General features: G+C 29.5%; 2 protein-coding genes across 2 annotated transcripts; one reads left to right on the top strand and one right to left on the bottom strand.

Annotated features, from left to right (window-relative positions):
* Positions 1 to 7,150: 7,150 nt before the first annotated feature.
* LOC120091581 (uncharacterized protein DDB_G0284459) lies at positions 7,151 to 9,413 on the top strand. The gene is made up of 2 exons (XM_039049676.1): positions 7,151 to 9,014; positions 9,137 to 9,413. Exon 1 carries the CDS (start codon positions 7,304 to 7,306, stop codon positions 8,975 to 8,977), a length of 1,674 nt encoding a protein of 557 aa, XP_038905604.1. The 5' UTR covers positions 7,151 to 7,303; the 3' UTR covers positions 8,978 to 9,014; positions 9,137 to 9,413.
* Positions 9,414 to 13,815: 4,402 nt separating this feature from the next.
* LOC120092042 (homeobox-leucine zipper protein HAT4) lies at positions 13,816 to 15,853 on the bottom strand. The gene is made up of 4 exons (XM_039050232.1): positions 15,662 to 15,853; positions 15,259 to 15,566; positions 15,057 to 15,136; positions 13,816 to 14,465 (listed from the first exon to the last, which is right to left on the bottom strand). The coding sequence occupies exons 1-4, from the start codon at positions 15,774 to 15,776 to the stop codon at positions 14,129 to 14,131; spliced, it is 840 nt and encodes a 279-aa protein (XP_038906160.1). The 5' UTR covers positions 15,777 to 15,853; the 3' UTR covers positions 13,816 to 14,128.
* Between the last annotated feature and the right edge of the window lie 3,254 nt (positions 15,854 to 19,107).

Below are 19,107 nucleotides of genomic sequence, written 5' to 3'. Positions count from 1 at the left end.
TATTTAATCTCATGATAAACATTCAATTAAATTCAATAAATATTTGATTAAAATTAAACGTTATTGTAAATATGTTTAAGCCAGGTACATCACACGTGTATTTCATCTAGTATTACTAAAAAAGACATTCATATTGTCAAACTCATTGAAATCACTATTTAAATCATATATCACCACTCCTTTAATATATTTTTTATTGTAAGGCTTAAATTGAGATTTTTAAATTAAGGGAATGTAAGTTAAACTTCACAACTATTTTAAAAACAACCCCAATATTAAATACTATAAACTATATTTTGCCTAAATTATATTACAATAATATTAAAAAAAAAAAATCAAACGTAAATCAAATTTTCAATTTTAAAAGAGGTAATGCATTTAATTAATGTCGGTCGAATTAATCTCGTCTTGACAATATTTCTATGAATTAATCATACATTGATATTTTTTTAAAAATATGTGGATTTTACAAGATCTAATAGGATCATATATATTCATTAATTCATCTAAAGTCAACATTAATATCACAATATTGACAAAATCATCTGTATCAAAATATTTTGATGACAAAAGGGAAGTAAAGGATGTAGATGAATATTTTTATCGTCTAAATTTCAAACTTTATTGACATTTTATCCTTATATGAAAAAATAATCGTTATTTTATCTTGATTCTTTTAAGATATGAAATCTTAAAATATATGTCTAAATGAATGACTAAATAATTAAAAAGACATGTTAGTTGTGACAAGAAAACATTGTTTAGTTTTGAATGATTGTATAATTAAAAAAAATATTTCAATTCAATTGATTGTCAGTATGATTTTTGTTTGTTTTAATCTCTTCACTTTGTCCGATTTAAATATTGATTATTGTCCGTTTAGCGGTTTATATTGGGTTTTGTATAGATAGTCTTCAATATGTGCTCACATGTAGCTAATTATTGAAATATCGGAATTTTAATTTCTCATATATATCAATATTTTGATGGTCGGTAGATATTTTTGGAGACAATAACATTAAAATCAATAATTATATCGTTTTTACTTCTTAAGTCAGTCATAGATCTTATCATTAGTGAGATTTAGATATAGTGATATTGGGATTAGTACACTAAAATAAAAAATAAAAAAAAAATAACTGACACCTAAAACAATTGTTACTTAAAGGGACATCGGGGGTTATCAACGACTTTTGACGTCGTATGGGTGTCGTCGAGAATTCTTACGAACTCTTGATAGATAAGAAATACGTGTTGGGAGATTCGACCCGTCTCCCGATACATTAATGAAAACGTCAGGAGTTTGGTCCAATCTCCCAACGAATTAATAAACACATCGGAAGTTCGGACCAAATGTTTGACGGTTCATGATAGCCCGTCGAGATATGGATTCTAAAAACCCCAGATTTGCAATTCAGTTTGCAGATCTACTTTCTTCTTCTTTTCAAACCATAGCATACATCATAGTCACCGCCACTAAGAGTGTCATTCGTCCATTCGTTCGTCATACAGTCGTCCATCGTCCGTTCGCACATTTGTTCGTCGCCTTCCTCCCAGCTTGTTTCTTCGTTGACAGCAAGGTAAGTTTCATTTTTTTTCTCCCACATTATTCTTTATTTTCTCATTTACTCATATGTTTTCCTCTTATCAATTTCATGTGTAACTGATGGGTATGTTATCGTTTAATTTTTTTTAATCTTTTTGTTTTAGAGTATTTCGATTATGGTGTGTATTTATGTGATTAGAGCTTGTTTTTGTTTGATTTATGAGAGATTTGTACATGTGTCTCGTTTTAACTTGAAATTTTTGTTTGTTTGATTTGATAATTTTTCTTTCTAAGATTTAAATTTTGACTAGTTACTTAGGTATTGTTACATGGACTAATATTCTCTTCTTTGGCTTCACTTAATTAAATAACAACAAGCCTATATCATTTTCTAATAATGAGTATGATTGATTATAGATCCCTTTACTTCCCAACAACACATTTGTTCCATTAAAATTGTTATTAACAACTTAACTAACATTAATCTCTAATATTTAGTGATTCAATATTTTAATAATGTAAAATGAAAAAGTCAAACAATTGAAGTTTACTAAGTTTAGTGACCCAACAAATCGTATGAGTGGATAAATTTCCAAAGTATAAATAAAATCTGCAAATTGTGCAAAGACGTATTTAATTAAATGTAATGAATGCAATGAGACCAATCAATTTACAATTTACACCCAAATTACAAGAGTGAATCCAAATTATAGTTTGAATGTTGTGAGGGTGGGTTAAGCTTAGTTTTACTTGTTTTGGAGATCTAAATGGAGTTTTTGCGTGTTTGGTTGAAGTCTATGAATTTTGAATGTTGTGTGGGGTGGTTGAGCTTAGTTTTACTCGTGTTGCATCTTATAAATGGATTTTTGTATGGTTCGTTTAAGTCTATGAATTTTGAATGTTGTGTGGGGTGGATTGAGCTTAGTTAAACTTGTTTTGGAGCTCTAAATAGAGTTTTTGCATGTTTTGTTGAAGTTTATGAAGTATGAATGTTGTGTTTGATTGAAGTTTATGAAGTTTGATTGTTATAATAATGTGTTCTAATTAATGTGATTATAGGTAAATTGTTATTTTGGAGATGATGTATGGAGTTGTTGGAGATATCATCACATTTTCTTCTATATATTTTTCAAGGCATATTTGTTTTGGACCGGACATTAGTCCAAAATACAGAAGCAAAGAATCCATATTAGTATTTTGGATAATGTCCAATCCACATGGAAACAATGAAAGCCCATCTCATTTTCTACCTATTTGAAGCCCATTTGAGACTTGCAAGTGAGAATAATCAATTTTCCTTCCTCTAAAAAAAAATCAAGTTGTGTTTAGATTGACTAAAGAAAAAAAAATCTAAAGAGTCGTTTTTATTTCAACTCATAAAAATATATTACTCATAAAAATTATTTAAAATATACTTTGAAAGTATTATCAAAGTTATTTCGACTTTTGAGCGGTTGTCAAACATTTTAATTTTTTATAAAATGATTTATTTCAAAATTAGAAAAAGTTAAACCAAACACATCCAAAATCAACTAGAAAAATTACAATTTTTTAACAGTATGCAGAGTGGGAGAGTTGAATTTATGACCTTAAGTCGGTGAAACAATTTTTATGCTATTTGAACCATACTTTAGTTGGCATTCCATTAAAATATTTTAGTCTCGTAATCATTATTTTTCATTACATTGTAGTTTCTTTTTATCTCTATCAAATCTCTTGAACTTTCCTCTTTATTTTATTTTAGTACTTCAAAATCATGCTTGTTTTCTTATAATGATTTGTATTTTTAAAGATTTGAATTCTTAGTCAAATTTCAAAAGAAGAATCAAATTTTTAGAAACTACTTTTTTTAGGTTTCAAGTCTTTGAATTATTTTTTAAAACACTCATAAAAAGTTGGAAAGAAAAAAAAGTCCAATGAACAGTAGTAATATTTATCAACTTAATTTTTAAAAACAAAAACTCAAAATAACTTTCAAATGAGACTTCACGAAATTTAAATAGAATTTTTGGTACTACAAGCACATGCGAAAAAAAAAAATAATAAACATAAATGTTTATTGAAAAAAAAATAATATCACAGTGGAGTAGAGATTTAAAGTTCTAACATTTTCGTCGAAATTAAAATGTCTAAACTAGTTCATGGAAGAAAAAAAACCTTATAAACCTTTTTAAAAAAATTCAATGTCTTTAAAAAAAAATACTAAATTTTATGAACAAAATACACATTAGAAAACTGATTAGGGATTTAAATTAAAAATATATATCTCAATAGTACCTACAAAGTAAAATTGCTCAATCGTGCATACTTAATCACTGTGGCAAAGATTAACTAATAATTTATTTATCCCTAATCTTCTCAACTATATATTTCTTTTTTAGGAATTATCAATTATACTTGATGACATAATTCATATGAATAAAGTTTGAACAAATGAGATAATGATCAAATTAATTATGCCAATGTCATTATTGAATTGATTGAATAAGTTCCAAACAACCACAAATTTGCATATTTAGATTAGAGGGTTCTCCCTTATCACCAATGACCTATCAAATTCAAATCCAATTGAACTTATAGAATATATTATTCTTTGATTCTTTGTCCATTGAGAGGAGGGATTATTAGAAAGTATTTCAATGGCAAAAATTAACCAGCCATGGAATTTACACACACACACACAAAAATAATAATAATAAATAAATAAAAAGGAACCCTCATTGGCCTAAATTTAAATACAATATTGTGTAAAATAAAAAGAATAAAACCCTAAACTTTATTTCTTTCTTCCTCAGCCAAGGTTGGATTCTCCATATGCATTTTGATGCTTTTCATATAAAAAAGAAATAAATAAATCAAGTGGGTGGAAAAAATCAAATCAAACGAATCAATTCCTTTTATACTCTCTATTAAAACATATATGTTAGACCTCAACATGAACTTGGAAACAATAGGACCTATGCCACCTTGACATTATCAAATTATCCGGATCAATGTTTTTTTTTTTTTTTACATACTTGGTTATGTTCGAGTTTGATCTAACAATATATATGTACTTGAATTGATTCAATAGGATTAAAACATCTATTAGAAAGAATAAATAGTTATAAGGATGTCACTCGCTTATTGTGGATCTTTTTTAAATCAAATTAAACAACGAATCAATCCACCCTAGTGAAACCAAACGCGTTCAATTTATTTCTTAAGTTGATTTAATTTCGTGTTGAATACAAAAACGTATGAAATCAAACCAATTATTAAAAACAACAATTAATTTAAAAGTTGTGCAACGTCTTATTGTATGACTTTTGAAAATAAATAATCGACGAACATTCTAACCAAAGCAAAATCAATTAATAAAGTTACTGTTACGAAATCGACAAATAAAGATAAATAAATAAAGCGTAAAATAAAAAAGAATGTACATAGATTTAGATTTATGTGGTTCACTAACAATGTGTTAGTTATATTCACGAGCAATAGAAGAATAATTTTAGTAGAGAGAAGTATTCAAAAGACATAATAAAGACTCTCTAGAATGAGAGAATTTATATATCGCACTTAGAGATTTTCATTTACCGAGCGGGGATCCACCTCGAAAGAGGCGAGGAATCTCGATTAGAGGAAAAATGGGGGAGGGAAGGGGAAGGGGAAGGGGACGGGAATGGGGATGGAGAAGCCTTTTCTAACCGCACTTCTCTAAATCTTAGGATGATAAATGTAAGTAACACAAAGAAGAGAAAGACACGAATAATTTAGGTTTGGAATTAATATAATAAATCGAAGAGATTTGAACAAACTATGAATTAATGAACCCAAAAAGGGTGAACATAAAAGAAGAAAAGAAAGGAAAAAGAGTGTGGGTGGGGTTTAAGGGGAGGCTAGGTAGAGATCCCAAATGCATCAAGTATTATGCAAAGTTGTCATTTTTATTTTTCTAAAAAACAAAAAGGGAAAATTAGAATAAAACATTTATTTTTATTTTTATTTTTAAAATATGAGCTTCCACTAAAAAGCTAGCGTAAGCAGTCCAAAAGAAGAATCCTGACCATTTCTACGCAACCCATTTGCGATTTGCCCCCTCCCTTTTTCTCTATTGCCATTTCTGTCCCCTTCTTTCATTTCCAATTATACCCTCTCCTTTTTCTATTTTTCATCTTTTTTTCTTTTTCTAATTTCTTTTTTTTTTCTTTCTTTGTCATATTTATATATATATATATATATATATATATATATATATATATATAGATATATGTACTTCGATAATTATATATATATATATACTCGTAATTTTTTAATCCATTGTGGTTCATGTACTTTTAAGTTTCTTCAATTTTAATCCATGTAATTTTTTAAAATATTAAACTTAGTCTATCAAAGTTAACTTTTATCAAAATTGGTTCAATGATAATAATATTTTTATGCAAAAAAAAATATAATACTAAATATATTTGTAAAATTTGTAGTAAAAATGTTAATAGATCATAAAAAGTCTTTAAGAACTTAAAAATAAACTCGTAATATGGAGTATATGGACTAAATTTAAGATTTATTTAAAGTACAAAAATTAAAATTGAACAAACTTCAAAATATAGGGACCAAAATGTTATTTTAACCTAAATAAAAAGGAAAAATATCAATTTATTATATTTGTAAACTTTATAGGTTGAATTAATCTAAACTCTAATAATTATATCAATTTAAACTCTAATGCATTAATTTACCTTCCATTATGTTTTGTTTAGCTAAATTTCATGTGAGACTTATAATTTTATCAATTAAATCCCTAAATTTTCATGAGCGAATCAATTTAGACTCCGAATTGAGTCTTCCTTTGAAAATTGTACATGCATCAATTCTAATTGTCAATTTTATTAATTTGATATTTTAAGAAGTTTATGCACATGTAAAAATGGAATGCACTAGCGAATTTCAAACACATATAATTGTAATAAAGGGTTTAAATTGATTAACTTATAAAAAGCTAAAAGTATAATTGAAACAATCATATCTTTCACATGATATATTTCGAATTAAAGCCACATTTACCTAGGAAACGTAATAAATCAATGGTAAAAAAAAAAAAAAAAAAAAGGTAGGCCCCATTATATTATCTTTGGTATTGTCTACATATATTCATACTCGTATTGACATCTGGAGGCCACTTCCAAATTTGTAATTGAAAAATGAAAATTGATTGACAAGCGGAGGGTGTTAATCCAATTGCGTTTAGAAATTACGTCGATATAGTTACCGTTATGATTACCATTATTGTTACTGTTACAACATGAGAATTATGAGTTGTCATGTTTATTGTTACCATTATCGTTATAGTTATTGTTTGACCCTAAACGATAACAATAATGATAATAGTAAATGTGACCGATTCATAATGTTAAGTAAATATAATTAATTTATCAATGAAATCTGTTAAGCGTATAAATTGATACATTTTTAAACTCGAAAGTTTAGGTTTAAATAGATAGGATATTAATTTAGGTAGTTTGGAGTTATTGGTTGAAATTTTCGTTGATTAGAGAGAAGGGTAGATTAGTAAATTGATAAGGAACCGTTAAAAAGCAGTTCGAAAAGCAAAGCTTCAAATTGTTCTTTGTTCCTTCTCCAAACTCCTTTCTTCTTCTCTACAATTCTCTCTCTCTCTCTCTACTTTTTTCCTTCGCCATTAAGTCTTCACCTTCATCTTCTTCATCCATTTTCCTCTTCTCTGCAACTCCGATTCATTGACATCCTTCTTCAATGGCGGAATCAGAGGTCCTCGCGCCACCGCTAAATCAACCTACTCCAAGTAAGTTCCATACCCATATCTTGTATAAAGTTGTAACCGCTATTTTCTTTCTACTCATTCTCCCTTTAGTCCCTTCCCAAGCCCCTGAGTTTGTTAATCAAACTTTACTCACCAGAAGCTGGGAGCTTCTGCACCTTCTTTTCGTCGGAATCGCTGTTTCTTACGGTCTTTTTAGCCGAAGAAGTGACGAAAAAGAGGATGAAATTAGTGTATCTAAGTTTGATAATGTTCAATCTTATGTTTCTGGATTACTTCATGTTTCGTCTGTTTTTGATGATGAGCCTGAAACTCCGTCTGCTAATGATGAATCCATATCTTCGTCCGATGAAAATAAGGTTCATACATGGAATAGTCGGTATTTTAGGAATGAATCTGTGGTTGTTGCTGAAGAACGTCCTGCTGTTAATGAGCAGAGAGTTAGGAGTGAGAAGCCTTTGCTTCTCCCTGTTCGTAGCTTGAAGTCTCGTGTTGTTGTAGATGATGAGTCTAGATATAAGCCGAGAGTGAGTTCGAGAAGATTATTGAGTAATTTGAAAAGGAGTTCGAATGGTGAGTTTGGGGGAGTGAGTCTTGAAGAAATTGAGGATAAGTTGAATGAAAATGTTGTTCTTCCATCTCCGGTTCCATGGCGGTCGAGATCGGGGAGGATGGAGGTGCAAGAAGAGGCTGATATTCCTTCCATGGAGGATTCTGAATCGAATAGGATCGACTCTAGGTCTCCTAGGCCTCAAGCTTCAAGGTCTTCCCGAGCCAGTGCCATTTCTCAGAAGCCATCTCCTTCTCCATCTCCATCTCCAAGGAAACCATCTCCTTCCCATAATGTGTCACCAGAATCACAGGCCAAGAGTGCTGAGGATTTGGTGAGGAAGAAGAGCTTCTACCGGTCTCCTCCACCTCCGCCGCCACCTCCCCCCCCGCCACATGTTCGACGAATTTCCTCAATGAAACCGAGTTCATGGGTGAACGAGAATAATGTACCTCATCAAAAGGAATTGAAAAGAAGCTTAACTAGCAAGCCCAGAAGCTTAATTCGTGATACAGGAGATGATACTGATGTGATGATTGGTGCTAATTCAAGTGGTGAAGCTCTGTCTAGAAATTATGTTGATAATCTATCAATGGGAAAGTCTGTTAGAACAATCAGACCTGGGGAAGTTGTGAATGAGCCACCAAGAAGAGGGAGAGAATTTGGTGGGAATGATCAATTGAAGGGGAAGATGATGGATCAAAATACCCATGTCCAAGATTTTGAAGAAAACCCCATTGAGTTTCCAGATGAAGATAAAGAAGAATTGGTGGAAAAGCTAACCATGGACACCGACGATGACGACGACGACGACATGGAAAGCGAGGAAGAAAACAATAACATGGTGGGGCGGTTTATTAGGGAAGACAATGGAGAACCTTTTGATGTGAAACTGAGAGATAGAGATGATGGAAGAGTTTCGAGTAATGAAGAAGAAGCAGGAAGCTCTAGTAATATGGCTAATGATGGAGGACCGGATGTAGATAAGAAGGCTGATGAGTTCATTGCCAAATTCAGAGAGCAAATCAGGCTTCAAAGGATTGAATCAATCAAAAGATCAAGTGGACAAATTCGTAGAAACACTGCAAAGCAAACTTGAAGTTGAAAGAGATGTATCATATACGTAACCTTCTTCAGTAAGTTCATCAAAATTTGAACTCCAAATCATTCAACTGACATCTAGAGTCATTTTCTAACACTTCTTTTTTTCTTTCTTTCTTCTCTCTTTTTTACATGATTTTCTTCTTTGATCATCAAGTTCAATTCCTGGAAAGTGTTTCATCTTCTCCAAATATTCATCCTCTGGATTTATATGATAGATGATTATGTATTTCAGCAGACATCTTCTCATTAGTGTGTTTGTTGATCTACAGCAGAAACAAGAAGGCTAATGACTTTAGTGGTGTATGTAATTGTAATGTGCGTGAGAGTTCTATTTTTCTAATTTGCCTGTTAAATTAGATGGAATAGGTTGTTTCACTTAATTAACTATTTCTTCTATATATTTGGATATATAAATCTTTTGGCCTAGAAAATTTAGTGCTCAATGTCAAATATTCTTTATCCATTCCATTTTCTTCGATTTTTTTTTTCTTCTGGTCAAAAACTAATTTTGAATTTAGTAAAGTTAAAATTCGATGCTCCGAATGACTAGTCGAACATTGAACCTTAGCTATAAACACACACACAAAAAAAAAAAGAAAAGAAAGGAACAAAAACTAATACAAATTTATTAAAAGCGTGTGAACAAACCATAGTCAAGGGTTTTTTTTTTTAATTTTTAATAAAGATCATATCATACTAAGGGAAATCCATCACAGCCTTCTCGGTCCCAACAAGATGATTAAGCTAATCAAGGAAAGCAACAGTCCAAATACAGGAAGAAAGAGATGTAAAAGCCTAGTCGGTCAAATTATGGGTCACCCTATTATAGCTTCTTGAGGTAAACCTATAGCCCACAATTCTCCATCTAAGCTTATAAGTCATTTTAGAATTGGGACTTGGTAGGGTTCTACTTCTAATGTTTTAGTCAACTAGAAATCGAGTATGTTTGGAATATCTTCTAATTTAGACACTTCTAAAAAAAAATAAAATTCATAAAAATATAACTATACCCAACATTTTTTTTTTTTTTTTTTTTTGTTCAAAATCGACAGAAAGGAGAAAGTTGAGAAGAACTAACCTTAAGTTGTTATCATTCATCACATTTTAAGATGTATAATATAACTACAAAGAGCACAACTACATCGTGTAAAAAAAGGACTTTTTTCAGTACAACAGCATATAGGTTGAGAGGATTTGAACCTTTAATCCGTATATTGTCGAAAGTCAATTGAATTATGTTAAGTTTGGTGACTTAAGTGGGCTAAGCCCAGTGGCCCAAATCAATTGACCAAAACTTATATGTGGGCCCATCAAACCTGAGAAAGATAAGGCCCATGACCTACCCTAATGGGCTTGGGTTACTGAGCTATAATTTGGAGCAGCCTGCTAGATTGAGACTTTTGGATAGATCCATTATATTAATTTATTTCTTTTAGGAAATCCAATTATATTGATCTCTTTAAAAATTACTTGTAAGCTAAATTTTATTACAACTTAGTGAATTTATATATTTTTTAGCTCAACAAATGTAAAGCTGAAGGATCGGACCTTCAATTAAAAGAAAGGTAATATGGGTATTATCCACTTAGTTGTGCTCAAATTAGGAGATAGATTAAATCTAGAATTTTTTTTTTAAAAAAAACTAAATTATAAATAATACTTTTATTTATGTATCGAACAATTATATTTCATATTTATTTGACAAAAAAAATGTACTCACAACACATATTTTGATGTCATAGCCTAATTCGAGGTCTGAATTTAGGCTAGCCATTTGATTTTTGTTTTTGAAAAGTTAATAAACAACTTTCACATATTGATTTCTTTTTTTAAAAAAATTAGAACTTGACTAAGAATTCAAGTATTTAATAATAATAATTTTTTTTTAAAAAAAGCTCATAAATACTTGGTTGCTCATTGGGCTATCTTTCAGTTGTTCAATTAAAAATTATCATGTGACAAGGAATTTTAATTTTAAAAGAACAATAAATTATTTTTTTACTATGTAATAAATGAGAGAGTCGTGTGGGGATAGGTTGAACTTGGAATCATTACACTTTTCAAAAATTAAATGGACCTTACCAAATTTCAATATTTTGATGAGAATTTTCGACATTATAGGGTTTGAAACATTGCTTCATGTTTCCTTCTAACACTTCAAAAAGGCATATACTAGTTTAATCTTCAAAAACACTGTTCTTCTTCTTCCTCCTCATAGTCAAAAAGTGAATTTTAAAAGATCCCCTAAAATAGGGAAGATTATTCAACAATTAACAATGTTTCGGTTTGGTCTCCCTTTTCATTTTAAATTTTCTAGAGCCAATCACATAAATGTTGAACCTACCACTAATCCCTCAATTTTTGGTTGTTTTGTCCCATCAATACACAATTCAATGATGAGATTCATTCAGAAAACTTTTACAAATCCCCAAAGTGTTTGCTTCATCCACTAGTTTTCTATGAGAATTATAAATATACACTCAAACAAGTTTACCTTTTAGGCTACATAATAATTAACTATATTTAAATCTCTCCATCTTTAGTATTGTTGAATTTTTACAAATTTAATTTTCCCAACATTGAGATTTGAGTCTATTCAATCCACGAAACGTCAAATATCTTATAGATCTCTAAACTTTTAATTTTATGTCTAATAAATTCCTGAACTTTTAGTCTTGTGTCGAATAGTTATTTCACAAATTCAAATTTTTTAAAAAGGTAAGTTGATCCATTAAATATTAAACTGAAATTTATGTCTAAGGAGAATCCTTCAAATTTGTGTCCAATAGATCAATAAACTTTAAAATTTTAAAAATTTAAGGACTAAATTGATGATTTAACCAACTTTTATACAAACTATGAACCATCGAACCAAAATAAATACAATATTGATTTATGAAAAACTTATAGATGAGTCGATCTCTCTCTTGCACGTCTTAGAGAACAAATTATCCAACAATTTTAAATTATTTTAAGGAAAGTTCATTTGTGTTTTTAAAACCATTAAAATATTAATGGAATTTAAACTTATGAACTAAAATTTTTGGGCTAATTCAACAAAAACTTTCAAAATTTAAATATAGAATTAAAAAATCACAAATATAATATAAGGACAAAACTGTCAGTTTAGCACATTGAAGATCCAACACAAATTTGACTATTAAAAGCTATACTTAGATTTGAAAAACACAATAATAATAATAACAATAATAACAATAATGATAATGATAGTAACTATGCCTCAGATTATAATTTGGTCTGTGATTATTTTTATTCTAAACTTTGACTCTTGAATTTTTATTGAAACTTTATATTTGATTTATAATTTAGACAACATGATGGGGCATCATTATAATATATATTAATAACAAAGAACTTTGTGAATAGTGTACGTAATCTATTAAAAATATAGTATTTTATTAATCCAGATAACATCATTAGAATATACATCAGTAAACATGTTTATAAATTGGCTACGTAATGTTCTAAAAGAAATAATTTCGATGATTGGACTCAATATAAAGTTTTAAAATAGTGTAAAAACTTTTCTAAAAAAAAAAAAAAAAAAATCTTTTTTTTTCTTTCTTTAAATATATATAAAAACTATTCCAAAAAAAAAATGCATAAAACATTATTTTAAAAATAGTATACAAAATCAAATCAAAAGTCCAAAAAACTGCCATTCTCGCTCAGACCTTGCACACGTTCATTGTCATCGCAGGGCACTTCTCTTGGTTTGATCTCACTTTCTAGGTCGACCTGTATGAAAGATCCTTGCATCAGTGTGGTGTCGAGCCTACTATACTCTAATACCTACGTTAGTATACAAAGTATATAGTTCATCCAAACACACAAAAATAAGGTCATGACTCTCATTTAGAGATTCCTCACCCTCCCATTTGAGGTTATCGAATGAGATTATTTATAATGTCATTCCTCTAACCGCCGTCTATAGTTACCAGTAACTATGACAATGTCATGGTAGTTTAGGTGCTCGAGGTTGTAGGGCATCAGGCAGAGTACAATTCAGTTATTTGTTGATTGGTATATATTCACCGATTCAGCTTGTCGATTTGGAACTCAAGGCTCTGTCTTTTTCCTTTTGGGACGCGCATTTCCCCATGTCGCCTCCCAATTTCCCTTAAGGTTTGACCCACTTATGAGTTTTAGATTGGCCCGAAGCAATCCTCAACATATGTTAACAAAATACTAGAAGATAAGTAAATTAAAGTACAAGCATGTCGATTCAAGTCTTACCTGATTTTTTTTAATCTCCGTGATTCATGATGTGGCATCATTAAATTATATATTAATTAAAAAAAAAAACACTTCATGAGTGTCTATTAAAAATAGTATAAAAGCTATATATATATATATATAGAACCTACATTAGTAGACATATTTATAAATTGGCTACGTAATGCATTAATACTTTTTAAAAAAATTTGATGATTATACCCCACATAATATTTTTAAAAAATAGTATAAAAACTTTATTTTAAAAAAAAAATAGCATAAAAACTCAAACCGAAATGAGAATTATATAGAATTACTCCTTACTTTTGTTTATCTTGCCTCATCATACATAATTTTTAAGCTCTCCATTTCACTTTATCGTTATTGTCTTAAAAAAATAGTAAAAGTCTTTTTCCAAATCAATGATAGATAAAGTAGAGATCTTTCCCTAATCAATATCGATGATATATAACATGTCCTTTATATATATATATATATATATATATATATATATATAACATTGTAGAATCAACGAGAATTATTTTAGAAATGACAGTATAATAATAAATTGATTTCAATATTAGTTTAAATTTGAAAAAAAAAAAATTAAATTAAATTAGGCATCTCATACTTCACTTTACAACTCAAAACCCCTTTTTCTATCACCTTCCAACCCCATATATATATAATTATTTTTTTTTTCCCCCACTTCATTTTCCCTAAAATATTACAAAGAAAAAGAAAAAAAGGGTATTGCTTGCCGCTAACACAAATTAAACTACTCAACCCTAATTATAATAAGATGGGCCGAACATTACAAAACACAAAGGCCCACCAAATCCTGGCCCAACAACCGGATCCTAACGTAGGTGAAAAGACGGAGTTGCCCTCGTCGGTGGGGAAGGGGTATTTACGAGCGAGGGTGGAGGGCGTTGAAGGGCCGGGCCGGGATGGCGGAGGCCCAGGGGTTGATATGGATGGGCCGAGCGTGGTGGGCCTGAGATTGAGCCTGGCCCATTCGTGTGACTGTAGGCTGGGCTGACGTGGAGGGTGGGACCGCAACTCGCTCACATGAGGGGCACATGGTGAGAGTGGTGGGTGGGGTCATGTGCATGTAGAATTGTGGGGAAAGTTTCAGTGCTCTCAGTTCTTGTACTTCTTTTTGCAACCGCCTATTCTCCTCCGTTAGATTCTCACAACATCTCTTCAGAAACTCGCAATCTACTTCCGTTTGCTTCAATTTTGTCCTGTCAAATCCAAATTAATACCATCAATTATTAGCTCTAGCAAAGACAATTTCTTTTTCTTTTTTTTTTTTAAAAAAAAGGTTATTTGTCTTATTTTACTGATAATTAACCTTAAGATATGCTCGAAATGACATAATCAACTTTTTCATATTATAAATTAAATTCTTTCGTCTTACTCTTATCCCTGGAAATGATTTTAAATTCTAAGATTGATAATCATTTTGATTCTTTTACTTCATAGATGGTAAGAGCAAAAATAAAATTAAGAAATTTATTGTTGAAAATTTCCGAAGTCTCATGAAATCCACTAAAATCCGATCATGTTACGCATTAAAGATCTTTTTTTCGTGAAAACAAGATTTGAAATCATTCTATTTTTATGACGGAATCTATTTAAAAATCCATTATGATTTAAAATCCCTTGAAAATGGATCAATTAGATAATATAACGGCTTAAGTGGGTGAAAGTAGAAAATTTTGAAAATATAGGGGTGATGATGGGAAGATCAAAAAGTTTTTAGGTCCAAAAATGGATATACATAATTATTATGTGGACTAAAATGCCCTTGTAGGTGAAGGAAAATTCCTCACCTTGCCCTTCTGTTTTGGAACCAAACTTCCACTTGTCTCGGCCGGAGACCCAACTGTTTCGCCAACGCCAATTTTTGCTTCTGCATAAATTTACCAAAACACCCCCATAAATTTTCCCATCATAAAAACCGTTTGGTTAACGAGAAAATTCCAAAAAGAAAAACCCGGTTCGGTTCGAACCGGTTTAGGTTTTCTGACTTACAGGATTGAGAGTATTGTGTTCTTTGAAGCTTTCTTCCAAGACGGCGGACTGATCTTTAGTAAGCCGAAGCTTTTTTCTAGAAGTTTCTCCATCTTCTTCATCACTAATTCCTCTAGAACAAGCTCTATCGCCGTCCAGATCCTCACCGTTCATCTCTCGTTCACTCCGTTTCCCACTCACACTCGAAACCGTACTGTTGGGGCTCGACATCGCCGCCTCCTCTTCACAATCCGCTGCCGAAGACGACGGAGGCATCCGGTTCACATCTATGCCTCGGAGAAGCGATCTGCCAGTTTCCGATGTCCGATCTGCAAAAAATGAACATCTAATTTCAAAATCCAAAACAAAAAAAAAAAAAACTAAGGAAATCGTGGAGTGTTACGATGGGAGAATGACATGGAACCTGAAGAAGCGTCGTTATTCCAAGAAGAAGGCATGAGATTGAGCTGTAAATGATGAGAATCGAAGCTCAATCCAAGGCTTAAACCAAGATTATGATCATCTTTTGCAGCCATCATAATTGTTGTTCTATGGAAATTTCTTGAGTTTTTAGAGAGAAGGAAGAAGGAAGAAGAAGAGTTGTGGTCCAAGTAGAAGGGGAGAAGAAAGGATTATATAGAAAGGAAGATTAAAAAAAAAAAAAAGAAAAAGAAAAAAAGAAAAATGGGGAATTTTGTTTTCTAAAAATTAATGATGAAAGGAAACAAGTGAAAGAGTGTCAGAGGAAAGGCCCTCCAATTATCCCCAATCATCACTTTTGCTTCTTCAAAATATGCCCCCCTTCCTTTTTTTTATTTTAAAAAAAAAGTTTTTTCATTTTAATCCTTCTAATTTTGTTTTATTTTAATCATTGTACAGTCAATGGTTTACTTCTATCTACTAAATTTTAAATTTAGTCCATCAAAATTAATATCTTTCAAAATTGATTAAATAATCAAAATATTAGGATTCACAAATGATATAGAAGATGATCAATAAAAAATTTAAATACAAATACTAAAATTAAATAATTAAAATTACAAATAATAAAATCCTATTTTTATAAAAAGAAAAAAAAAAGTTGAAATATCATTTTGATGATATTTCACCTTTAAAAAAAATAAAAAGAAAAATAGGATTTTGATCTCATCAAATTTAGCATGTGTATTTCTAGGAGTCATTTGTATTTTTTTCCTATAAACTTTAGTAAGAGTATAATGATTTTAAGAGTGATTTTGAAAGACTAAAAATCTCTTCTTTTTTTCATGTTTAAAATCTCTCAAAAATCTATTTTTGATAACTCCATAATCAATTCAATACTTAATTTTGTATTTTTAAATACAATTTTTATACTAATAAAATTGATCATGAATGATTCAAAGTATTTTTCGAGTAATTTTGAAAATGACAAATTTAATTTTGACCATTTTGGAAACACTTACATACATGCCATAAATTTGGATATTTGAAAGTATAGATTAAAATGGTATTTCGTTTAAGGGGAAAAAGGAAAGAATAACCATGGTTAGGATTGGGGTACGGGGGGGTTTGGTTTAACTTTTAACTAGGGTTAAAGTCTCTTTCTTATTTCTTTTACTAACTTTTTCACTTTTTGCCTTCACCCTCTTCCCTTTGGGTATCATGTCTTTGGCTTCTTTGCTTTTGGTTCTTTTCATGAGTGCGATGAAAAGCCTCCCATTTCCTATGTTGGTTTTTTTCTTTTCTTTTTCTTTTTATAAATATATTTTACCAAATTACATATTATCACGAAAATGTTCAAATTCATTGGAAAAAAGTTTACATGAAGATGCCTCCTTTCCCTTTTCCTTGAAAAAAAATGCTAAAGTGTGAAAATTTGAAAAACAAATAAAATGGGGATTGTTTTTAAATATAAGAAACTCACTCAACTTATTTATAAATACAACAAAATATCATTGTCCATTGTAAAAATTTGAAAAATAATTAAAACTAAAAATATTTTTAAATATAAGAAATTGTGTCAACTTATTTATAAATGTAGTAAAATATTATTATTTATCAGTATTTATTAGTACCTATCATCCTAAAAATCGTAATTAGTGCTTAATCCAGCTATAGAATGTTTCATTGTCTAATTTATCTAAAATGACATATTACCAAAATTTAGTTAATAACAATTTAGCCATGTATTTCTAATTTTAAAACGATTAAGTTTCTGAACTTTAGTGAATAACAATCTAGTCCATAAAATTTACAACTTGTAACAATTTAGTCCTTCTTATGAAAAATAGTAGTAAAATTTAATGAAATTCTTAGACACATAGGTCAACAAATTGATCAACACATGAAGTTAACACTTAGTTTTGAAGAGATTTTTAATAATCAATAACTAAATTATAATAAATTCGAGAATAGGTAAGTTAAATTGTAACGGATTGAAGTTTAAAGATAAAATTATTACTTTTTTATAAAAATTTAGAGAGTAAAAATATATGTTTAAGACTAGTCAACGGGGTCATTAAAATGATTGATTTTGTCACAACAAAAACAGTAATCCTCATTTAGTATATAGTTTTTTAAATAATAAATAAATGATTTGATCCAGACATTATTGATAATACTTAATATATTGATTAACTCAACCGTTAAAACGTTGATAATTAGAGAAATAAACACATAAATATATTTTCAAATATTAAAAAACCAACAAATAATAGAAGGGGTTGGGGAGATTAAATCCTGATCGTTGAAAAAGGAAGAAATGAAAGTAACGGCTGGGATAAGGGAAAATGAGTGGGGCCCAGTGCATAATTGGTGGATTAAATAAAATTTAAAATAAATAAATAAATAAATAAAACAGCGAAGCTGAGACAACCATCAAACCATGAGTGAATGGCTATGATTGGAATCAGACACTCAAGCTTTTCATTTCGTTCATTCAGTCTCCTTCCACTCTCCCTTGTGGGCCCTACCTTATCTTTCTTTTTCTTTTTTCTTTCTTTCTTTCTTTTTTTTTTTTTTGCTTACACTAAAAAAAATTACCTTTTTAAAAAAAATAATTAAAAAAATTTCTTTTTCTATTATGAGTTTAGAAAAAGGGTTTTAGATAAAATAGTCTCTTTTTTTTTGCTTTTCCCCTATTATATAATTACTTATCTTTATATATGTATTCTTTTTTTTCCTTTTAGGATAAGAGCATTTTTGAATACTTTTAACTTTATTTGAAGTAATATTTTAAGGTATTATTTGAAGTGATCTTATCTTTAATATAATGATTTAGTTTATATATTTTTATAGTTATTGAACTTATTAATTTGTTCTTAAATTATGGCGATATAATTTGAGGCATATAATTATTTAGATGATTATTATTTTTCTAATATAATAAGAGGTGTGAGATACAAACTATAGAGTTCAAAATTGTTATGATTTAATTGGTTTTTTTAATTATTTTTTTGGGGTATTTTCTACCTCTTTTCAGTCTTTAATCTAAAGCTCCTTTGTGGATATTAATTAATAAAAAGAATCAAGTGAAACGATGTAGTGATATTAAAAATACAATTAAAATGTGAATATGTTTCGAAAGTTTGTAGAGGAAAAGGCTAATATAAGTAAAGTAAAATGAAAAGCTTAACTATGACGAGATTTTTTTGGGAGTGCAAAAAGTAAATTTAAAAATTTAATGTTTCATTGGATAATTATTTCGTTTTATATTTTTTATTTTTGAAAATAAAGTATATTTTATCCTCATTTCTTACCATAATGTGCATATTTCTTAAGTATAATGATGAATTCTTAGTTAAATTCTAAAAATAAAACAACTTTTTTTTAAAAAAAAATGTTTTTAAATTTTTGTTTGGTTTTTTAAACCAATTGGTAAAAGCTATGTAA

Source organism: Benincasa hispida, chromosome 11 (assembly GCF_009727055.1).
Source record: "Benincasa hispida cultivar B227 chromosome 11, ASM972705v1, whole genome shotgun sequence".
NCBI classification, from domain to species: Eukaryota; Viridiplantae; Streptophyta; class Magnoliopsida; order Cucurbitales; family Cucurbitaceae; genus Benincasa; species Benincasa hispida.
Note: the sequence above shows the minus strand (reverse complement) of the source record. Positions and strands in the feature narration are given on the sequence as shown.

Excerpts from the sequence above, each read along its gene's own strand:
- LOC120091581 (XM_039049676.1), top strand. The coding sequence starts at position 7,304 with ATGGCGGAATCAGAGGTCCTCGCGCCACCGCTAAATCAACCTACTCCA.
- LOC120092042 (XM_039050232.1), bottom strand. The coding sequence starts at position 15,776 with ATGATGGCTGCAAAAGATGATCATAATCTTGGTTTAAGCCTTGGATTG. Across the intron at positions 15,567-15,661 it reads GAATAACGACGCTTCTTCAG|ATCGGACATCGGAAACTGGC; the intron begins GTTCCATGTCAT and ends CATTTTTTGCAG. Across the intron at positions 14,466-15,056 it reads TTCCAAAACAGAAGGGCAAG|GACAAAATTGAAGCAAACGG; the intron begins GTGAGGAATTTT and ends TGGATTTGACAG.